The following is a 15017-nucleotide window of genomic DNA, read 5'->3' as shown; positions in this document are numbered from 1 at the left end:
GAGTCCCTGCTCTCTGGCTTCCCCTGATAGAGCAGAGCACAGGAGTACTCAGTTTTGACCCCTCAGTGCTTCCCGGCACCCAGCCCCATGCCTGGCCGGTACCTGGAGCTTAGGGCATGTGGGTTGGAGACAGATTGACTGTCAGCCTCCAGGTGGTCAAGGGCTTTTCTGGGTGTAGGGAGAGGAGACTAGTCTCTTTATAGATCTCAGACCCTAGAAGTAGCCAAGAGGAGGGTGAGAAATTTGGGGAGCCCTCAGCTCCTGCAGAAAAGAGTGTTGTTGGGAAGGAAGGGGAAGGGTAGACAGAGCCAGAGCTTTTCCTTCTCCCACCCCACCCTCTCCCTACTCGCCCATTCTAGGCCCATCCTCCAGGGGATGTGATTGCACAAAGGGCAGATCCCTAATATTGACCCTTACCTTCTGTGACCCAGCCAGCCCATGGCCATGTGTGCGGTGGCTGGGTTTGTCTGGTCACACCTGTCCCCCTCCCACCTGCCTGCATGCAAAGGTGCTCACTAAATGCTTGCTGATGAAACGCATGGTGCAAGCCCTTTCCCCTCTGAGCGCCAGCCACACTACTCCGGCTCCTCCCCATCCCGTGCTCTGGGGGAGGGGTGGGGCAGCGCTGGTGGGTTAAAAGCCGGCAGCTGGGGGCCAACTGGAATGAAACTCAGGTTGCTTTATGGCTGCCACCAGCCCTGTAAGTCCAGCTCCCGGCCCCAAGGGACGGGGATCGGGGGGACGGGGCTTGCTGCTCACCCTGATTTCTTTCTTCGGTCAGGCCAGAGAGGCTGAGGGTGGAATCCGAAAGTGGGGGGAGAAGGAAGAGAAAAAGGAAGAGAAAGAGGGGACAGCAGGGCCAGTCTTGATGGCAGAGGGGGCTCTGAATCCCTCCGGGGCTCTGCTGTCCCAGAGGAGGAAGGCCCAGGATGGGGCTCCCCAGGGGGTCAAGTTGGAGTTACACCCACTGCTAAACAGGTAAGGCAGGTTTTGTGGCCTTGAACTAGACCTTCCTCTCTCGGCCAGTTCCTCATCCAAGAAAGGTCAGAGCGGGCATAAGGCTTGGGCCCTATTGGCCCTTCTGGCCTTAACCCAACTGAGATTCTGTGTTAAATTCCCCCATCCTGCCCAGCCTTTCAGGATAACTACCCCCAGTCACCGTGGCGGGTTTGGGAGGGTGGGTGTCGTGTGCCCAAATCCCATCTCTTCATTTGTCCCTGAAGGAGCATGACTTTCCCGCCAGCACAGGTGCTGCTGGTGATGGGCCCAAGAGGGCCAGCTCTCTGCTTCCTCCTGGCCTCCCCTCCCCCCAGGTGGGCGCTGTGGTTCTTCAAGAATGACCGCAGCCGAGCCTGGCAGGACAACCTGCATCTGGTCACCAAGTTTGACACTGTGGAGGACTTCTGGGCGTGAGTGTCTGCTCCTGGCTGGGGAGGCCAGAGCCAGGGGACTTGAGCTGGTGATCCTTCCCAGGCCCCGCCCCTCCACGGAGCTCTTTCCTCCCAGCTCTCCCTGGGACCTCTCAGCATTTGCTGAGGGCTGGGGCTTGGTGGGTTCCGCTTGGGGGTGGGGACCCTGGGGGCTGGGACATGGCCCCCCCTGAAACTTTCTCGGGGCTTCGGGAGAGAGGCTATGAGGTGGGAGAAGCCAGGAGTTGCCCCAGACTCTGCAGCTCCAAGGCTTTGTGGCTCTGGGGAGGTTCTTTTCCCTCTCTGAGCTTGTCTTAGCCACAAAGGAAGGATTAGGCTGCCTGGTTGCTTTTGACCATCTGGTCTGACTGTGGGTGATCAAGGGAAGGAATCTGAAAGGTGTGACACAAACCTGAGGGGCAGGGGAGAGTCTGGGGCTCAGCTGGGGAGGGGTGCCTATGCCCCCTCTCCCACCCAGCCCTGGGAGCTCTAAAAGCATCCCCAGGTGGATGGATGATTAGGGAAGGTTCCAGGGAGATGGTGGCATTTGAGGGTCTGGGTAAGTAGAGATGGGATTCCAGGCAGGGGGTGGGAGGGTGGGAGCAAAGTCTTGGAGGCCTGAAGAGTGGGTGGAAAGTAGTGGAGCCTGGTGAGAAGTTGGGGGGGACAAGGCAAGTTGGAACCAGGCCGAAAAAAGTCTGGACTTTCAGCCTGGGGGTGGGGTGGGGTGGGGGCTCTCTCCAGAATGTACAGTCACATCCAGCTGGCCAGTAAGCTCTCTTCCGGCTGTGACTACGCCCTGTTCAAGGTAAGCTCTGCCTCTCCCTTCCCCACTTGGGGACCCTTCAGGCCCCAAGAGGGCTGATCCTTCTCAGCTTCTGCTGCCTTCCTCCCTCGTGGAGGGTTTGGGGATGGGGGTGGCCACAGACAGCCTTCCTTAGCTGAGTTGTGACTTTCAGTCCAAGGAAATGCTAAACAGAAGCTTGGACAGTGTGTCAGGCTGGAGCTGTGCCTTGTAGGACCTTGAAGTGTCCGAAAGGGGATGGGGGATAAGGGGGAATTCAGAAGAAGCCCGGGTTTCTGGCCCGGCTCCTTAACTAGGGCCATGCCTCAGAATTGTCCGGGAACACTCCGCATCAATATCCAAGCCCTCATCAGCGTTCATCTCTGGAGGTCTTGACCCAGCAGGTGTGCGCGGTGGGACCCTCCCCTCCGTGTTTATGTACATACTATGGTGGCCCCTGAGGCTTCCTTAATACCCCCCGCCCCTGGCATTTGAACCCTGGCCTCAAGGAACTCAGTTCGGTAAAGGAGACAAACATACATGTATATCTACAAGGTTGTAAAAGGTGACAAGTGTCAAGTATCAGCGGCCTGGAGAGCCCATGGGAGGGTCTGGGGGGCTGAGTGGCTGGTGGTAGAGCTTGCTTGTTCACAGGGGTTGGAGGCAAAAGGGACCCTGGCCTATAGAGGCTGATTTAGGGGCCAGAGCAGGGCCTGGGAAGGTGGCTGGGCTCATCTTTCCCTTTGAACAAAGGGAGGCTATTGATTGATTATCCCATCTCTTAGGATGGCATTGAGCCCATGTGGGAGGACAGCAGGAATAAGAGGGGTGGCCGCTGGCTGGTCAGTCTCGCCAAGCAGCAGCGCCACAGCGAGCTGGACCGCCTGTGGCTGGAGACTGTGAGTGGCCATGGGGAGAGGAGGGAGGGCTGGGGAGTGTCCCCCACTAGAAGAGGCTGGGCTGATGTGGTGTCAGTGGTCTCCAGGATAGTGGGAGCACTCCCTGTGACTCAAGTAGAGGTCTCATCATCCTCCCTTTTGGGCCCCAGCTGCTGTGCCTGATCGGGGAGAGCTTCGAGGAGCACAGCCGGGAGGTGTGTGGGGCTGTCATCAATATCCGAACCAAGGGGGACAAGATCGCCGTGTGGACGAGGGAGGCAGAGAACCAGGCGGGCGTGCTGCACATTGGGTGAGGGGTAGCTCTGGCACAGGGTCTGTTCCAGGGAAAAAGGTGAGTGTGTGTGATGGGTGGTGGCTTGGGCTGTGAGGGAGACCTCTGGAACTTTCTGTGTCATCTCCTCCTTCCTTACCCACCTGTTATGGGGGTTTGGAATCCATATTTCAAGCTATTTCTAACAGGACTCTTCTTTTGCATTAAAGAGTCCTATCTGGGGTTTACGCTTAGGTAAGATGCAGAGAGCGTGATGGTGACTGGAACCAGGGTGGGAGCTCTGGGCAGAGGACCCGGGGTCCCAGGTTATCTCCACGACCCGCTCGCTGGTGACTCTGTCTCATTTTCTCTTCTACTCATCATCCAGGCAGGTCTACAAAGAGCGTCTGGGCCTCTCCACGAAGATCGTCATTGGGTATCAGGCCCACGCAGACACAGCCACCAAGAGCAACTCCCTAACTAAGAATAAGTTTGTGGTGTGATGAGACCTCCATTCCCCTCCTCTCCATTCAACCGTCCCTGAGCCTCCCTGCGCTCTTGCTCTCTCTCTCTCTCTCTCTGTGTGTGTGTGTGTGTGTGTGTGTGTGTGTAAGTGGTGCTGGGCTATAGTGCTGATGCTGGCCAGGACTGGGAGGTAGACAACTGGGTTTTCCCATGTCCTGGAGTGAATATGATCATTCTTTGAACTCCCATGTCCTGGAGTGAATAGGAGCATATCCCTAGGACTGAGCGGCCTGAGTTGGGGCTCAGTCCTAGGGGACAGCTCTGTGGTCAGGGAGCCAGCCTGAGGACGCAGGAAAGGTGGAGGAAAGCCGTGAGTGTTTTTGTTTCATCAGAGGGTGGGTTGGGGTGAGTCACTGGAGGAAGCAGAGCTCAGCTGAAGGTGGAAAGATGACAAGAGAATCCTACAGTCCAGCACTTACTTTGGGTACTCCTGGGAAAAGGGCTGGGTGGCCTGAGGGTGAATCTTCTGTTTTAGGGGAGAGGGCCCAAGGCCCCAGACACTGAGAGCTGGGGCTCAAGAACAGGGGCTGGGGGCTGGGCTCTCGTCTTTGTAATCACTCTACTTCAAGCCTTTATGCGTTTGCCTTCTCATGAGATTTGTACTGTACGTTGCGCCTTCCCTTGACCAGATGTGGGTGGGTCCCTGGAGCAGGGCTATATGGGAGGTCACAAGGGGTGGAGGCTTGGAGGCAGAATCCCACTATCTCACAGAGAGACAAGTGTGCCCTCTTGCCCTGTCCTCAGCTGTGTCCGGCGTGTCTGGGCCTCGTCTGCCTCAGGGTCAGGCTGAAGCAGAGGTGGGTAGACAGAGGAGGTCCTCGCCCAGGAATGGAGGACAGCGGTGGTTAGGTCCCCTCATGGTTCTGCTTGAGGTGGATTAGCTGAAAGGTGATGAAGTTTAAGCCCTTTTTCTGTTCCTGTTCTAAATAAACACTTCTGAATAAAATTAGAATTATTTTCGAGAGTTCTAAAATGGAGTAAGATTTGGGCCCCCCGCAAACCGTAATCACCTGTCCGGCCTTAAGGAGGCTCATGTGAGACCCCCGGGGCCCAATCATGTTCAAGCTAGTACGGGGAGGGGGGGGGAAGATGGGAAGAGTCAGGGACAGGTTTCCATGTTTGAGGGGTTAGAGACCAGGAGTCGGGTATATATATGACCCTGGCAATGCCAGAGTGTCAGGGAGCAGCAGGCGCGGCCTTCACAAGACCCAACTGTCCTCTGGCCTGAGTCTGAGCCAGGAGAGGTCGAGATGAATTTCCATTGAGTGAAAAGCGCATCTGATTCGACTGCACTGTAATAAAGCGGACGGCACGTGTTTTAAACACCGTATCACCGTCCCCATCTGCTCATTAGAGCAGCAGTTACTCCTCTCTTGAACTGGATTCCGATAACAAGGTGGGGGACTGGGGTGGCTCTGGTACTGAGCCTTGTAGGGTAGGAGTGACTGGGGGTGCTTCGTGCCTGCGACTTGCGGGGCCATCATCAGGCTTCTCAAGCAGGTCCGCAGGACGCTGGGGAGCTCTACGCAGCTGCCAGCACTTGGGGCGGGTCAGGTTTGGAGGCGGGGCTCCGAGTCGGGGCGGAGCCTGACTGGGGGCGGGGCTCGGAGGGGACGGAGCAGGGCAGGGGCGGAGTCAGGCCTAGAGGCTGCGGGCTCCGACGAGACTGCGTGGGCGGGGAGAGCAGGGCGGGCGGGTCGTCGGGGGCGGTCCCTGCGGGGCGGGCGGGGCCGGATCGGCGCTCTGTGTGGCCCTGGGCATGAAGCCGCAGCCGCCGGGCTAGGCCCCGGGCGGCTCTAGCCCAGGGCGGCCCGTGGAGGGCCGATCCCGGCCCCGGCTCCGGTTCCCGGGCCGGCGGGCGGCTGCTCACCATGCCGGGCAAGCACCAGCACTTCCAGGAACCCGAGGTCGGCTGCTGCGGGAAATACTTCCTGTTTGGCTTCAACATTGTTTTCTGGGTGAGAGCGGGGTGGGTTCCGGGCCCCGTGTTGGGGGTGGCGGGAGAAGGAGGTTCAGTTCCCTACTTGGTGGTGATGGTGGAGGGACCACTCCCTGCCTTAAGGTCTGGGGACCGTCACCCCCCACCTTCTTCCCACTCCCACCTTCACGCCCACTCTCAGGACCACCCCAGGGAACCCCGGGGAGGCCCGGATTGCTGGAGGCGGGGCCCCAGGCGCCGCGGGGGTAGGGTATGGAGGTGGAGTCTCCCTGTATCTTCTCTAGCCCTGGTGGAGAAAGGGGAGGTGTTTCCTTGAAGGTCCTACGGACCTGTCTCCTGCCCAGCTCCTTTGCTACCCTGGAGTGTGGAGTGTGGTTGTGCGCTGAGCTCCGCGCCTGGTTTCGTCCACAGGGAGGAGTGTCTCAGTGAAGGGAAGGGTCGGATCCCCTGGTCTAGCCTTAAGCTCCTGCAAGGCGGATGGGAGGGTGGCGGATAGGTCAGCCTGCTCCATACTGAGAGCTTGCGGGCTGGGAGGGCCAGTAGCTCTAGTTTACTCTGCTGGGCACAGGAGATCTCCCCTGTTGAGACGTCCGGAGCTGACCCTGGAGGAACAGAATTCAACATTCCGCAGCTGACAAAACCGAGCCTTTCGGGCGGTGCTGCCCCTGCCAGAAAAGGGCTAGTGGAGCCCTCCCAGAGTAGCACCTGCCCCAGGGCTCTGCCAAGTCATCTTTCCCTTCTCCCTCCCGCATCCCATCTCTATGGCTCCTTGCTGCCTCTACAGTCTCTGTTCCTGCTGCCTTCAGTCAAAATGCCAGGCCCATTCAGTTTTGTTCAGCAAGACTCTGGCCTCCTTACCTGGGAGGGGTGATACTAAAGCCTGCCCCTTGGGGTTTTAGGCAGATTAAATGAATTCTAACTTGTATTCACACAGCTACTTTGTTATTATCTACATTTTATGGATGAGGGAATAGGCAAAGATAGGTTAAGTCGTTTAAAGGAGAGTCACAAGGCTAGTTAAGTGTAGAGCCAAGGTACATACCGGGGGCAGTGGGTGGGGTAAGGCAGAGCATGGAGAAGAGTGAGTCCCCAGATGCCAAGGGGGACAGGTGAGAGAAGCCCAGAATTGTTCCAGGCACAACCACTTTTGCAGGGGAGTGCGGTTGGGGAGCCAGAGCAGGAAAGGCCCCAGGTCTGGGACGGTGTTGGGAGTTTCACGTTGAGCACAGTGTAAAGCCGTGAGGACTTCATTGCTAGGTGATGGGTCTGTTTTGGCTTTTGTATTGGAGTCAGATCTGTCTGCCTTCTTTGGGCGGAGGGGAGACATACAGAGCTCCTGGGGGGAGGCTGGGGGGTGGGGAGTGGGAAGTGAGGAAGTCTCCAGGGGAAGTTATGAGGCTGAATTGACAGGACCAGTTCCCTTAGGGAAGCCACGAGAAGATTTCAAGTTTGGGTCCAGGTGGCCGGAGGGAGGTGCCAGAGATTTTTGTTTGTTCTAATGGAACGTGGACCCTGGTGTTACGCTGTTAAGAACCTTTCAGCGATTAATACAGTCCAGATTCCTCCAGCAATCTCTAGTCCCCTCTGGGGTCTGGCCCTGCTGCCCTTCAGTCTGTCCCTTGCACCGCCACACTGGATCTTACCCCTGGGCTTCCAGCAGTCCCTCCACCTGAAATTTTCTTCTCCTTGATACACTTCCTCATCATTCAGAGCTAAAATGTCCCCATTTTCCCTAACAAAAGCACACCTCCACCGCCCCCAGTCACTCCTCACCACATTGCTGTTTGCTTTTCTTTAAAGGATCCTTGGTATCTGTAATTCGTTGTTTGCTCACTGTGGATTTTCCCCACTGGAGTGTAAACTCCTTGAGGGCAGAGAGCTCATTTGTTCTGTTTGCTGATGTAGTTCCCACACATGGAACCGAGCCTGGGAGTTTGCCTCAGGCAGGTGTGCCCTAGTGCAAGGCCATGCCGTGGGATGAGGTGGGAGCAGTGATGTTTGGTTTCACATCCCAGATCTAGTGTGGGGGGAGGGAAGGAAAGACATTTTTTGAGACGAGTACTGCAGCCAGAAGAGTCTTCAGAGAGAGGAAAGCATTAAAAGTGGGTGGTCATGGTGGAATGGACTGGAATTGGTGGGGGAAGGGGAAGGAGCCTGGGAAGGTGGGGGGGGGTGGGGAAGGTGGGAAGAGGCGGGGTCATGGCCTTGTGCTGGGGCAGAAGGGCCACTCTCCATGTGAGACTGGATATCTGGGGACCTGCTCAGGCTCAAGCATATGGCCTGGACATCCAGGACTCTGCACAGTAAGGAACTGAGGCAGGATGGTGGGTGGTGCTTAGAAGGTCCAGGCAGAACTATGACCAAATGTTTTCAAGGTCATAGCCTCTGCCAGATGGGGGTCCCTCCGCTGGATCCTGCTCACATCAGGATTCCTTGTCATTCAGGGGTCTTTGCTTGTGAGGGTTGAAAACAGAACAGAGCAGGGCGGCCTTCACAGAGTTGCCAGGCAGCAGGATGGCCAGATTGGGAGGAGGCAGTAAGGAGGCTAGCAGCCCGGAAGCTAGAACAGGCTTGGTGGGAGGAGAGGCTCAGGACATCAATCACTGTTGCTGCTGCTTGGCAGGAGTGTCCCGGCCACCCTCTGCCGCAGTGCTGAGTTCCAGAAAGCACTAGGGTGAGAACTGAAATGTGTTCTTGGGGAGGTAGAAAGGACCTGGGACCCCATTTATAGTCCAGTTCCCTTACCCCTCCCCTTTCCCAAGACCCCGACTACTAGACAGTGAGGGACTCTCCTGGGGGTGGGGAAGGATGCTGACACTCCAATGCTGAGCTCTTCGCTGCTGCTTCTGCAGGTGCTGGGAGCCCTGTTCCTGGCCATCGGCCTCTGGGCCTGGGGTGAGAAGGTAAGGCGGTGGAGCCGGGTATGGGGCTGCCCTAGGTTGAGGCGATGGGACCATCAGCCCGACTACTTGCCTCTGCTCCCCTGGCACAGGGTGTTCTCTCCAACATCTCTGCGCTGACCGATCTGGGAGGCCTCGACCCTGTGTGGCTGTTTGTAGTGGTTGGAGGCGTCATGTCGGTGCTGGGCTTTGCCGGCTGCATCGGGGCTCTCCGGGAGAACACTTTCCTGCTCAAGTTTGTGAGTGTACCCCCCACCTAGATCCGCTGGGGATCCCAGCCTCCTCCCACTGTCTTCTTCATAATAGTTCATACTTAATAATGGCCATTTTATTACTGTTGTGTTATTATAACAAAAATAATCAGAATTGTATTATCTGTATTTATAGGATCCTTTCTGTTATGCCTGAAACCCTGTGGCCCAAGCATAAAAGGGTATTTATGGGCTCACCAAGGAAAGGCCAGGGGTATGCTGGGTGCCCACACATTTGGATCCAGGGGCCATCACAGTGTCACTTGGCCTGGTCTCTCTGTTTCTCTAGTGTGTCCTTCCAGTAGGCTCCATTCCCCATGGGACGGAAGGATGCCCACGAATGGGTGGAGGCTCCTACTGGAGGCTGAGGCTCTCTCTTCCCAACCAGTGGGCAGGGCCTTTAATTGCATCTCTTTGGTTCAGATTGGCTATTTCTGGATCAATCCCTGTGGCCCCGGGAGAGGTAGTGCTCTGATTGGTGGGCTTCCGGCACATGCCCAGTCCTCTGTCAGGAATGGGAAAGGAGGTGGAGATGGCTCTGGCTGGGCCTGAGGAGCTGAATGTGTATGTGGGGGGTGGTTTCTCAAAGAAACCAGGGTGATTACCTGGGAAAGCAGAACGAATGGGTAGGTCAGAACCGCGATGTCATTCGCCATCATAAAAAATACTAATAGGAGAGAAGGTGGGGACTCTCTCGGCTGTCTTGGGGTGGTGGTGCAGGGTGGGGGGAGCTCCGCCACGTGCTCCCCTCCCAAGGCCCTGCATCTCTGACGCCAACTGTCTGTGTGTCCCCCACCCCAGTTCTCAGTGTTCCTTGGCCTCATCTTCTTCCTGGAGCTGGCAACAGGGATCTTGGCCTTCGTATTCAAGGACTGGATTCGAGACCAGCTCAATTTCTTCATTAACAACAACGTCAAGGCCTATCGGGATGACATTGACCTCCAGAACCTCATTGACTTTGCTCAGGAATATGTGAGTCCTGCGCCAGCGGGCTCCAGCTGCGGGAGTCGGCTGCTGGGCAGATGTGGGAGAGAGCAAGCTTCCTGTGTTCTGGGGCCATTCCCCTGTCCACGCCCCAGGGGAAAGGGCCAGACCCCTTGTCTGAGGTGAAGCCAGCTTCTGTGATCCTTGTAGGTCCTCAGTGTGCCTAGTTCTGTGGGAACACGGTGTTGGGGTACAGAAGCCGGAGGCTCCAACCTGGCAGCTCCTAGGCCAGGGTTTACAACACACTTAAAGGAAGAAAATTGATAGAAAAATACAGATTTCCCCTTCTAAGAAACTCTGGACTGCTCGTGTTGGCTGGGGTTACAGTCCTGCTGTCCACTTTGCTGGTACAGGGGCTCCCTGTTTGCCATCGTCTCTGCCATTCTGTATCTTTATACCCGTCGGCCCTCTTCTCTCGTTTATGTTCTTTGTTTGGCCTCTGAATGTGTTCGAGTTCAAGACCTCCCCTCTCCACAGAAGCCCCCTGCCTAGTGGCCTCCTGACCCCATCACCGCCTGGCCCTATGCTGTCTCCAGCAGCCCAGGCTCCCAGCCAGATGGGGCTCCTGGGGTGGGCCTGGCTCACCTGTGGCTCTCCTCTCGCCCCTTAGTGGTCTTGCTGCGGAGCCCGAGGGCCTAATGACTGGAACCTCAATATCTATTTCAACTGCACTGACTTGAACCCGAGCCGAGAGCGCTGCGGGGTGCCCTTCTCCTGCTGTGTCAGGGACCCTGCGGTGAGTGGGGCCTGGTGGGGATGGGCGGGGACATCGCAGTGCACGGGCCACATGTGGGGAAAAATCCCCCACAGGGCTCGCTGGGCTTGGCCCGCTCTGGGGGCCTCGGGTGCTGGGGGAAGTCCTCCTAGTAGACACAAAGTAAACTTTGTGTCATTGGGCAGCAGTGAGACCTGCTGGGAATAGGGGCTGCACCCTTCTGCCAAACCTTTCTTTTCAATGGTGGTGAGCCAGCTGCTACACCACTGGGCCACCATTCTGGAGTGGCAGGGCGTGGGGATTCTGACCCCTTTATGGCTTTCTTCAGAGCAGAAACTTCTCCCAGGGACATCTCTCCCATCATAGTTCACCTGGGACACTGAGGGCCAGGACTCTTCCCATTCTTAAAATACATGAGAAGACAGGAGTTCTAAATAGGAGGCAGCTCAGGCTGACATTGTCCTGGCACCAGGGAAAGAGGTGCATGGGCCTCAGTGAGCCTCATGTAGCAGTGCTGGGCATGGACAGAGTCAGTGGTTCCATCTCCTTCCCCTGAGAAGCAGGAACCGTTGCAGTGCTGGGCGCCTTGGGCCCCTGTGGGGTACCCCCTCACCAAGTCACTCATTGGCCTTTTTTTTCTCAGGAAGATGTCCTCAACACCCAGTGTGGCTATGATGTCCGGCTCAAACTGGTGAGAGGGTTGGGGACAGAATTGGGGGCACTGGGAAGGGAAGGTTAGGCTCTCATAGGCTCCTCTGAAAGGCCTCAGGGATTCTGTGGTTGGGGGCAGGGCTGCTAAGTCCTAGGAACCATCCAGGCACCTTGGGCTTGGTACTGCCAGTCATGGGGACAGTGGACTGGTGGGCACAGACACATCAGTGTTTGCTCATTTCAGTTTTTTGTCAAGCACGCACTGGTGCTCACACCTGGCAGCCCTGGATGCTGGAAATTCCTGCTTAGGAGATAGGCAGACAGAGCCCCTGCTCTCAAGGAGCTCCCACTCTAGTAGAGGGAGAAAGACAGTAAGCTCCTGAATAAACACACATGAACAGTAATGTGACATTTTCAACCAAGAGCTTGGAAGAATATAAAGTAAGGGAGGTGATAGGATTGGGGCTGGGTGGTCAGGGAAGGCCTCTTGGAGGAGGGGACATCCGTTCTGAGACCCTGATGACCGGCAGGAGCCTGTCATGCAAAGGCCCTGTGGTAGAGCTCCATCTAGGCAGCAGGTGCTAAGATGTCAGGCCTTGGGGCAGGGATGAGCCTAGCAAGCTGGACTGAGAGGAGGCCTGTGGGAGTGGGTGGACCAAGCCCCTTGCCTGTTTGTCCCCAGGAGCTGGAGCAGCAGGGCTCCATACACACCAAAGGCTGTGTGGGCCAGTTTGAGAAGTGGCTGCAGGACAACCTGATCGTGGTGGCTGGGGTCTTTGTGGGCATCGCTCTCCTCCAGGTACTGCCTCAGCCCAGCAAGCCCCCTACACCCCTGCCCTTCCAGCAGACCTTCCCTCACTTTGCCCCTTTTTCCCTACAGATCTTTGGTATCTGCCTGGCCCAGAACCTTGTGAGTGACATCAAGGCAGTGAAGGCCAACTGGTGAGGCTGCCACACTGGCCATGGCTACCTGCCTGGCCTACCCAGGGACCCCCACTTCCCCTGCCACCGTACCCATGATGGGCAAGGCTGCAGGTGTTTCTGCTTGGACCCGACCAAGGGGTCCAAGGGGCTTGAGTGTGGGTGCGCTGTGCGTCCATGGGACAGCTGTGTGCCTCTGCTCATGCTGCCTGTCCTGGAGGTGTGTGCACGGAGGGTGGGTGTGTCTGTGAATGTGCACAGGGAGCACCATCTTGGCTGCCGTGGGGTGGTGGGCTCTCTAGGAAACTAGGAATGGCATAGCTAAGCAGCTAAGAGGGTGCTGGCTGGGTGGGGTGGGAGGGGCCTGCCCTGTCCCTGCCCAGGCTGGGACACACTGCTTTGTGCTTGGCATTAGGGCAGGCTTAGCGGGCTGTTGCCTGGGACACAGCCTCACTCAGCTTCAGAGCTGTCTTCTCTACTAGCTGGGACCTTGACCCTGCCAGAAGCCCCCTTTGGCCTCAATGTGTCAGACTTTAGAATGGGTCCAAGAATTTTTTCTCCCCCGTTTGCCTCTCAGGATCAAACATGATGATGGCTACAAACTACTCAAATAAACAAAACCTTGAAAACCACTGGCTTACGCCCACCATCTCAGAGGTTCCATGGGCCGCAGGGCCTCAGCCGTGCCGTCTGCCTGGGGCCCCAGCCCAGACCCACCCTGCCAACATGTTTTCTTGGCCTGGGTAGTACATACGATGAGCCAACCTTTAAAACTTGGCATATTTCATGTAAAAGTCCAGATCCCCAGCATCTTGTGAAGAATGGCCATCCGGCCACAGCGGCTCTTCTATGGCTTCGTCTCCTGGGATGTGCGCTTCCTGTTCTCTGAGGGACCCACCCTCACCCGTGTCCTGCCTGCCTGACCCTGGAGGCTGGGAGCTGGCCTCCTCCACCTCTGCAAGTTTTTCCCCTGCAAATGCTGCAAGGCTGCTGTGGGCCAAGCCCGGATCGAAGCCTGGAGCGTGAAGAATTGGGGAGGCTGGAGCCTGCCCCAAAGAGGCCACAGCCTGGGAAGGGTCTGGCCCTCCTGGGGGCCAAGATGGGTGCCACCGTGCCCAGGAGAGTGGCCGGAGGGTGGTATGGAGATCAGGAAGGTTTTGGGCAGGACGTAGCTGGAAGCCTGAGCTTGTCACCCATGGGGATGGGGAGAGCCCTGTTTGAGGGTGGCTGATGGTAGGACTCAGCCTCTGTTGGAATTCAGTTCAAAATCTTCCCAGTGGCCTGTAGAGTTGCCTCCTGACCACTAGAGGGCGCGCCCACACAGCATTACCTGGGTCTGCCTTTCCTAGGACAACCCCACCCAGTACAGCCCTGTGCCTGGTGTGTCCACCCTGCTTACTAGTTCTTTGGGTTTCATGGAATTTACAAGCTTCTAAAGGAGCAGAGTGGCTCAGATTGGGGAAGCCTGGCAGCTGTTCTCAGATCTGCACAAAGCGGTGTGTGTGGAGTATTTGTGAATCAAAGGAGAGGTTTGGCCTAGTGCCCAGTCTTTTAACTTAGATGCCCTCAGGGCCGGGTGGGTTATAAAAATAAAGTAGGCCTTTGAGCTGTGAGGCCTTTGGGACTTTAATTTTTCCCACTATTCCTGGAGATGGGACATAGAGAGACATTGCTTTGTGCTGAGAAATACTTGCATGATTGAGTCTGAGTCGCTAAGGGCAACTGGCCTTGAGTGACATCAAGGGGTGGTGGGGACTGTGGCAAACCACAGATTCCCACCTGAAATTGGTGGCTGTCCTTCCGTTGGGGCTAATGGCTGTACAGCGAGAATGTAGGTAGGTCTGTCTAATGGGAGAAGTCTGGAGAAGCCAAGAAGCTAGATTTTTCATGTGAACTATCCCGAGTTTTAAGTTGTTTGCAGCTAATGAGAAAAACCTCTTAAACCCTGATAGTCAAAAGGTGTGGGGGCCATCTTTGGCACCTCCCCCACCATAGGTCCCTCAGGGACAGTGCCCCATGGGAGCCCTGGTGAGTCCACGGTTCAGGAATGCTGGGAACTGCTGCAGGTGGGCGGGTTGTGGGCCAGCACCCATCGTGGCTCCCAGGTGTGGGCTGGGCTGGGCTATGGGTGGGCTCTACATGCTACAATAAATGGGGCTCATGATATTGTGCACGTGTCTTGTGGTTTCTGATTGTAAACGCTTCTGCCTTTCACTTTACCTCAAACCTCACAGCACCTCCCGAGGTGGCTGAGTCTTTTCCCAATGAGGAAACCCTCTGGGGGAAAGGGTTCCCTGGAGCACACAGTTGGGAGGGCCGCACCCCGCCCCCATCTGACCCCTCTTGCTGGCTTGCAAGGCACCAGTCCTGCCTTTCTGCAGCATCCAGGTGGAACCCGCACACTTGAAGTGTCAGCTCATGAAGGGCAGGAATATGTCTCAGCCCAGATGTCCGACTGCCTGCTTAGGTGTGTGGAGGGGGGGAAAGGTCAAGCTCCTGGCACCTGTGCAGGAGACACAAAAACGGGTAGGGGCAGAAGCATCTGTGTTAGTAATACATGCTCTCAAGAAAGGAAGAGGGATGGCTAGACCGTGACAGTTGGGGTGCCTGGGAGAAGGGGCCCCTTGATGGGGAGATAGAAGGGCTGCTATCTCCAGGAAGCTCCAGGGGAACAGTGTTCTCTAGGTTTGAGTCCCAGTTGCCTTAGAGACTCTGCTGCTGGCATGGGTTTGGCATGAAGGAACCTGGGGTACCGAAGAGGTGGGAGTGGTGAGAGGGGCAGAGGGAAA

General features: G+C 56.7%; 2 protein-coding genes across 2 annotated transcripts; both read left to right on the top strand.

Moving 5' to 3' along the window:
* The first annotated feature begins 682 nt into the window (after positions 1 to 682).
* Positions 683 to 3911, top strand: EIF4E1B (eukaryotic translation initiation factor 4E family member 1B). The gene is made up of 7 exons (XM_044240904.1): positions 683 to 700; positions 782 to 978; positions 1314 to 1409; positions 2154 to 2217; positions 2979 to 3092; positions 3242 to 3381; positions 3731 to 3911. The coding sequence occupies exons 1-7, from the start codon at positions 683 to 685 to the stop codon at positions 3843 to 3845; spliced, it is 744 nt and encodes a 247-aa protein (XP_044096839.1). The 3' UTR covers positions 3846 to 3911.
* A 1765-nt stretch (positions 3912 to 5676) lies between these two features.
* On the top strand, positions 5677 to 14401 carry TSPAN17 (tetraspanin 17). Its single transcript, XM_044228961.1, has 9 exons — positions 5677 to 5825; positions 8659 to 8709; positions 8799 to 8945; positions 9759 to 9929; positions 10552 to 10677; positions 11300 to 11347; positions 11990 to 12106; positions 12188 to 12249; positions 12806 to 14401. The coding sequence occupies exons 1-9, from the start codon at positions 5739 to 5741 to the stop codon at positions 12840 to 12842; spliced, it is 846 nt and encodes a 281-aa protein (XP_044084896.1). The 5' UTR covers positions 5677 to 5738; the 3' UTR covers positions 12843 to 14401.
* Positions 14402 to 15017: the final 616 nt, after the last annotated feature.

The sequence above is a fragment of the Neovison vison genome, chromosome 1 (assembly GCF_020171115.1).
Source record: "Neovison vison isolate M4711 chromosome 1, ASM_NN_V1, whole genome shotgun sequence".
Taxonomy (NCBI): Eukaryota; Metazoa; Chordata; class Mammalia; order Carnivora; family Mustelidae; genus Neogale; species Neogale vison.
This window is presented reverse-complemented; position numbering and strand designations above follow the sequence as displayed.

Coding starts and splice junctions, on each gene's coding strand:
- EIF4E1B (XM_044240904.1), top strand. Junction 2,218..2,978: donor GTGACTACGCCCTGTTCAAG/GTAAGCTCTGCC, acceptor CCCATCTCTTAG/GATGGCATTGAGCCCATGTG. Junction 3,382..3,730: donor GCGGGCGTGCTGCACATTGG/GTGAGGGGTAGC, acceptor CTCATCATCCAG/GCAGGTCTACAAAGAGCGTC.
- TSPAN17 (XM_044228961.1), top strand. CDS start 5,739: ATGCCGGGCAAGCACCAGCACTTCCAGGAACCCGAGGTCGGCTGCTGC. Junction 5,826..8,658: donor GCTTCAACATTGTTTTCTGG/GTGAGAGCGGGG, acceptor CTGCTTCTGCAG/GTGCTGGGAGCCCTGTTCCT. Junction 10,678..11,299: donor GCTGTGTCAGGGACCCTGCG/GTGAGTGGGGCC, acceptor TTTTTTTCTCAG/GAAGATGTCCTCAACACCCA.